The sequence below is a fragment of the Lytechinus pictus genome, unplaced genomic scaffold (assembly GCF_037042905.1).
Source record: "Lytechinus pictus isolate F3 Inbred unplaced genomic scaffold, Lp3.0 scaffold_25, whole genome shotgun sequence".
NCBI classification, from domain to species: Eukaryota; Metazoa; Echinodermata; class Echinoidea; order Temnopleuroida; family Toxopneustidae; genus Lytechinus; species Lytechinus pictus.
The window spans coordinates 743,831-751,556 of NW_026974145.1; the positions used below are offsets into that span (position 1 = coordinate 743,831).

The window sequence follows — 7,726 nt, forward strand, 5'->3', positions numbered from 1 at the left end:
GAGTTATAATTCACATTGTGCTTACGAAATCCCTTCAGCCTATCATCACCCTCTGCTAAATCGTTGTTTAAAAGAAACAAATCTCCCTTTGGGGTATTGTCAGTCCATTTTTGGTGGTCGAATGGACTGTTTCTCGTGGTTGTGAAGAGGATCAATAAACACCAGTTTGCTATGGGCAAGATCCATAATTTTATTCAATGATATCCTAAATTGGAGATGTGTATTATGGACATGGAGTAAATGTATTTTTCCACCTAAAGAATTCGGTGTTGAAAGCGACAATGCAATTTTCGGAATATGTTCGGAAATTGTGGCAAGACTTGCATTTGATTGATTCGACATGAAATACACTCCTGATTTAATATTCCTTTTAAAATTTGATATGACCGCTATGAAAAAATAATGTGTTAACAAAATGAAATGATGAAATTAATTCAAGAAAATTTTTCTTTTTCTAAGTTCATTTCTCAGGCAAAAGTGTATTGCATTCTCCTTAAAACAAATAAATTAATAAGTCATGAAGAACAGGTATTTCCTTTTCAATGAGCAAGAATGATGCCTCTGTTTATTTTCAATATTCATAAAAACAATAGTTAATATTTTTCACTGAACATTTATAAACTTTGCTTGGACTATAATCAGTTATTGTCCCTGACATGAGAGAAAATAAGAAACACGATAAAAAGTGATGTGACATACAAACAGGAAAATTAAAATATTCGATTTCCAGAACTGACAATTCTCAAAGATTTTCTTACACGTGGCTGACTGCAAAAATTGAAATAGTAAATATCGTTTCATTCGCTAGTCATTTACTTCTACATTCATGACTTAAGACTACAGAATGTACACATTGGGCCCTCTCACAAATCCATTTCACTCTGGCAAATTTTGTTGCCGTTGATATATTAGTAAATAAAAAAAGGACTACTTACATTTCACTTAAACATGATTACCAACACAAACATATAGAGGGGCTTATTAAACGATGAACTGAACAGTTAACGAAAAATAATTTACACGAGATCTATCAAAATAAAATAATAACCATAATCAAACACGGTGTGGTATCTAAAATAATAATGGAATCACAGGAGTTGTGAGGATTTGTGTAGCTATTTCGTTAAATTATGCACTTATTCAGACAGACTGACAAAGTAAATTATGAATGATGTCAAAATCATATCTTAAAGCAGGAAACTTAAAACAATTAATAACTTAGCCACGTAGCAATTCGAACATCTAAACTCTATCTCGATTAAGTTAAAGTGTTGTTCTTGGCACACAAAAAATGCATGACGTATATAATATGGATATGATTTATGGCAAGAATAATTTACGTGAAAAATATACACACAACGCTGGTGTCTTCTTTCATATATATATCTCCGTCTGAATCACACCAGGCTTGCTGTCAGACCGGGTCGAGATTTCAATTAAATCGTAATCTCAAAATTCACTCATGGAAAATTAATCCGATTGAAGCCATTTTTCTCTGTCTCTCCCCATACATTTTTTTTTCTTTCTTTTCAGTCTCCGATAAGAGATTCGACGGAGCGACTCGAATGCAACGAAGAACGTAGAGATTACCGACGCGTGAGCTACCCCGTGTGTACGGCTCAAGTGACGGGCAACATTTACATAGCGACACAACCTCACACTCTTCCCAAACTGCCATATTGATTTATTTCATGTACGGCATATTAAGTCGATGCATGTGAATCGTGGGATGAAAACTATATAAGGACATAATAAGATGGCCTGAAATATGGCACTCCACATATTACACCATAGTCTAAATTCAGGTCTCACGGGTTCGACTCTTAATAGGAATATGATTCCATGGAGACTTACCCCCAATTTGGATCTGCAAATTTGACTTGTTACTCTAAACCAGTCAATGATAGTGTTTATTTAAATTATCTTTTTTTCTTTCTTTTAGCGCTTCGGGAGTTGATAACATTCTCACACATTCTAAGGACGTTTCTTCAACCTCTTTTCAACATTCATATTAAACCGGTAAAGGGAATTAGAAACTTGAGAAATGTCTTTTGTTATCAAGAACGACCCTATTTCACGACGTAATTGGGGCAAAAGTCCTTCCTCCTTATTATCTAAAGTTTATCTACACACTTACTAATATCCGTAACTACTTCATCTCACAATTTATATACCACTCTTGTACTTTAACAGTAAAATCAAAGTACAGGACAATTTCACACCCAAAATGCAACACATTGGAGAAACCCATATCAGTGAGAGTGAAATACTGCAAGAAATCTCCAGCCGACCTCACCCATAACAATAGTGCACCAGAGAGCCGGTACTGTATTGACATTTCTATTTATACATGGAGTTTAATCTATGCATTCAAGAACTAATTCAATTTGAACTGAAAGGTGAGATGAAATAGAAAGGATTTAGACCGGTTAGTAACCTTTTCTTGCTCTTTTCCGAAAAATATTTCAGAACAGTTTCATCATATTGGGGTCATCGCTCCCTATTTTCTTCTATTATCATTAAAAAGTTGTGAGCGAATTCGACGAATCATTGCCAGAAATGGCGTTTATCTGTTTTGAAAGTAAGGAGAATTCAAGAGGGAAAATAATTATAAATCAAGCGGTTAATATTACAATTGAGAAAGGGGGAACCCTACATCATAAATAAATTATCTCCTGGAAAAAAATGTGACTTATGGCGACTCAATCAGCTCAGACTCTACACGAGAATTTAGCTATAGCTCTAACATAAAATAATAGCTAGCTCTAACAGGCATCTAATGATCACAGTCAATAAACTCTTCTGATTGGTCAGATCTATAATGATATGCACATAAAACTTTCGTAAGAAGTAAGAGAGAGAAGAAATAACCCTGTTTATCCGTGTCCTAATTTACATATGGTCTCTTGTGATAGGTTTCGAGTGAGAAGTGGAAGACAAGACTGAACATTCGTGATCCTTTTCCCTCATTCCCCGTCGACGAATAAAATCTACACCTATTATTATTACAGAACAACGACCATTATTTTCTTACAACAAATTCGAACAGGTACATGTATAACACTACAAATATACACCCTTGACAGTTGAACAACTCTTAAAAATTTCAGCAGCCCTTTATAGTCATTTTGCATAAGGTGAACCCTGCATTAACATACAAACGACAAAAAAAGTACAACTTTCCACACTTTCCTGCGACCAATTCCATTACGGACACTTGTGCAAAATCGTAATAATCTGAAACGGTTTTTTTTTCTGCAACAGCCTGGTAAGAAATTGCCCCCGAAACAAACAAAAACATTAATCTTAGACTTAATCGATTTATATCAGTCTCCAGACCATAATTCAGGGACTATCATAAATAATTATTTTGAATAATTTTGAATGAATTCTGCAGAAGTTAATAGAGTTACAGACTTGCAGTGAATGATTTCATGCGAGATTGTTCAATAGAGACCTTCCGGTATTATTTCAACTTGAGCCCAAGCAAGACTACATCGTACAGGATAATTTCATGTGGTAGATCTTTGTATGTAATCAGGCAGAAAAATATCAAGCTTTAACTGTTGTTCAGTGGAAATACAATAAAGAGCAGAAAAAAAGAACGATGCCTATCACTTTGTGAACGATATTTCCCCCATAAATGACGTCAAGATCAAAGGAGCCGACAATTCATTGTCATTGTTGAGATTATATTATTATTATTATCATTATTGGTGGTCTACTAATTCTCTCCAAGCATACATTTGCAAGTAAAGCCGAGATTAGCTTTTTGTTGGAATTATATACTATGATTTTAGCTTTTGTGTGCTGGTGCCTTGTTTGTACAACCAAGTAACAGGGATGGTTTGTGATATTTTAGTTTGTTTACAAATGACATGTTGCTCAGCAACGTGATTTGTGAAGGAAGAAAAATGAAATAAATTTGAAAATTTTAAGCTATTTGATGAAGTAGATAATTGTATTAACAATAAATATAAGAAATGCTCATCCGATTTCGAAATCATATTATTTCCGAAAAAAGTTATTCAAATGGAAATAAAGATGCATTTGGAGGAACATGCATTATTTAAAACTTCTAAGAAATTTCAACAAAAATTGACAAATGAAATACAGCAACAGGCTTAATTGTGTTTCGAGATCATTAATTAATGTTCCTAAATAAACATACATCAAGACTAGCATTGCTACTGTATCAAAAACTTAAGGAACCCATATCAATTGAGAGAAAACAAAGACGAGGTAAGATAAAATACATAAAACAAACACATAACTATAATGCACATTACCACCCCATTGTTAACTTTGGTATATCAATATTTTAACTTTCCAAAAAAAAAAGAAATCAATCTCTAATATTATTTAAAAGATCTCCATCATGATAACTTTGAAAGACTTTCACTGCTAGGGGCATCTTAAGTTAAAAAAAAAAAAAAACATATGATTTTTATCCATGCGGAGTTTGCGGACTTTACAAAGGTTATGTAAACATTATATTGTGGCAGATGTTACTGTTATACTTAAAACATTACTTATTAGATTTATAAATACAAATATATAAAATGAATAATGATCATAGACTTGACCCACCGGTATTGTTGTATGTCTGTCTGTGCGTCTGTCTTCTTGATGTTCCTTCTTTCCCAGAAAGTTTTTAAAAGATTCATATCATCACAATCATCGTGAACTTTTGACTATACTAAACAAACAACCGGACAATGTTCAAAATGATTTTGGTATCAAGCGTTTTTTTATTGTTTCTTTTTTCCCTTTCGTCAATCGAAAGTTTAAAAGTCAAATTGGTTTGGCATAGTCTCAGTACTTTGAACAATCATAGCTGTAATGCGCCGATGACGGGTACATTGAAGCAGAGGTTGAGCCTGAGGATGATGACCGGTAGCCACTCATCGTCGACATAGAGAGCTGACAGCTTTCATTGGCGTTCGCCGATGATGATAGTTGACCGTTTTGATGTGCAGCATGAGATAGAGAAATAGATCTTTGAGGGTTGTACATACCACCGTAATGGTCTTGACTCGACGTCGAGGAGTGCACATCGGGACTTGTTCCGTGGTACCACGAGTTCGAGCGGTGAACGTTTACGGTGCTCGACGGCGTGGCAAGGATCGGGGTAGAGCCGGGAGGGCTGAGGCGTTGATTGAGTCCATGCTCCTGCTGAATTTCTTCAGGTGTTGGTGCGATGGCCATATGCTTACCCATCGCCATAGCTTCGGGGTCATATGAAGTTGGACACTGGTATTGATTATGATTGAGCGAGCTGACCACCGGCCGTTTCGAGCAAGTGATTCGATTGAGCTGAGACTGGTTGAGTTGTGGAGAGCTGTACCCGAGCGGCTGCGGAGATAGAAGCTGACCCGTGCGGGGAGGTAAGGCGTGGGTGCTGGCCTGGATTTCGCTGCCCGTCCCACAGTTCCCGTGTGTGACGACGCCTTCGCGTTGTCGCATGGCCATGAGGTTTTCTACGGTGTAATTCGCCGAGTGGTGTGAGGGTTCGAGCAGCGGGTTGTCAACAGCCATTGGATGATGGGGCTGGGTTGGGGAGGGTTCGTTTAAAACGTCCGAAGGGGAGTCCATGGGTTCTACTTTGGGTGTAATCAAAGCGGCACTCGTCTGAACCACATCACGATTCATGCCCCCATCAACCATTTCACCAGTACACACAACCCCATTGGTCTTACCCAATTTCTCCTCATTCTGTCCTGTTGGATGACTGACCCCTTCTTCTTGTCCCTTCCTCAGGTCGCACTCACGATCCTCCTTGTCTCCTTTCATCAAATCCTTCTTCTTGAAGCGTTTTCTCCTCCTCAGATAACTCCCATTGTCGAACATGTTATAGCTGTCAGGATCCAGGCTCCAGTAGCTCCCCTTTCCTGGTTTCTTATCGTCCCGAGGTATTTTGACAAAGCAGTCATTCAAAGACAAATTATGGCGTATCGAGTTCTGCCAACCCTGTTTGTTTTCCCTGTAGAACGGAAACCTGTCCATGATAAATTGGTATATTCCGTTCAGGGTTATCTTCTTGTCCGAAGCATTCATAATAGCCATGGCTATGAGAGCGATGTAAGAATAAGGAGGTTTTACCATGTCCTTGGGGTTGGCCTGTTGAGGAGCGTAAGGTCCATACGGTGATCGAGCCATACCAGGGTATTGTTCGTGACCATACATCGACATCGACATCCCCGAGTAGGTCGGATGACGGTAGTAGCCCTGGTCTGGTGGAAAAACAGAGTGCATGACGCCGGGTATTGAAGGAGCCGCCGAATGGTAAGGTTGCATCGCCATTCCTTGGTTCGACACCGGGGCGCTGCCGGGGTGGACTTCGCCTGGCGAGGTGCGTGAAGCGTACATTGGCATGGATGTTTATCTCACAGTCTTGATTCGGGATTTCGACGTGTTTCACGACAGAGATTCGTAACCCAGAATATCCAACCATCAAAGCTATTCAACCTATACTACTCTTTCACCATTTTGCTCGCTCCGCCCCCATTCGGCACGTTGAGCCAATCAGCGCTGTCGTTCACTACCGCACATGATGACCTGGCCACACACAGCGTATGCGATGTTACCGTTCGTATATTGACGGCTACTTTTCCCTTACAATCTCTGACGTCTAAATGAGCTAATTGCTCCACTTATACCATATTCATCTTCAAGATTAATTATGAAACTGCACAGATATTTCATGTTCCAGCTCACTTGCGCCTAGCACGAAATATCCATCAAATCCTATGCGTGTATCGATCCGTGTTGTACCCCTCGAAACCAGGGATTGCGTTCAACAGTTCTTTGCTTGAAGAAAAAAAAATCACGTAGTTGGGTCATCATTAGGGGTAGGCTGTGTACATACACGTAGCAGACAAATCAGGGGCTAATAAGGACTTAAATCGGCACTAATTCGACTAGTTTATTTGAACTTTCTCTACCTACGACAAAACAGACTTTCCAATGTAAGCCCTTGTAACACGCAACGTATAAGACTTGAACACAACACCATTGCAAAAAAGGGGGAAAGAAAGATATCCCTGGAAAGAGAGCGAGAGAGAGAACAAAACTTACAATACAGTACAATACTAAATAAATCTCTGCTTCATTCAAGTGCACACAGGCATATAATTTAACTATTTATCGGGTCAATTCTATATATCCACAGTATGATTTAGCGATAAAGATTTATGAATACCTCAATATCTCTTGATTTAATTTATCATTGAAATTTCGGCAACAAAAGGTTACTTTACCCGAAAGCATTATTTGGAATATTTCCCCTGGTCATGCTGGTAGAATTATCTTATGAAGTACAAGTATTGTGGGGAAATATGATTGACCAACAAAATATTATATCACCCTGTATTGTAAATCACGAAATAGACCGCAGTTCTTTATTTTCAGCAGTTCAGTGCTCAGGTGATATTGTCGGGGTCGTAAAGAATTTAGACATGTACTCGCTAAAACCTGTTAGTATTACACTCTAAAAACACTGAGTAAAATTTTACCCAATATTGGGTAGAAAGGGAACATGCATGTTTGCTGGGTATCTTTTTACCCCATATTGGGCTATTTCAACGCAACATTGAGTAAAATTTACAAAATATTGGGTACACCTTTTTTAGAGTGTAGTAAGAGCTTGTACATGAGGGTTGTAAACATTTCGAAGAAGTTATTTTTATTTTAACTTTTCTGACTTATGACGGCTACTCTGTGCATT

At 38.0% G+C, this 7,726-nt stretch overlaps 1 protein-coding gene across 1 annotated transcript; it reads right to left on the reverse strand.

The window, feature by feature from the left end:
- Positions 1–531: 531 nt before the first annotated feature.
- Positions 532–6,549, reverse strand: LOC129253963 (forkhead box protein C2-B-like). The gene has a single exon (XM_054892407.2). The coding sequence runs from the start codon at positions 6,373–6,375 to the stop codon at positions 4,816–4,818; it is 1,560 nt and encodes a 519-aa protein (XP_054748382.2). The 5' UTR covers positions 6,376–6,549; the 3' UTR covers positions 532–4,815.
- Positions 6,550–7,726: the final 1,177 nt, after the last annotated feature.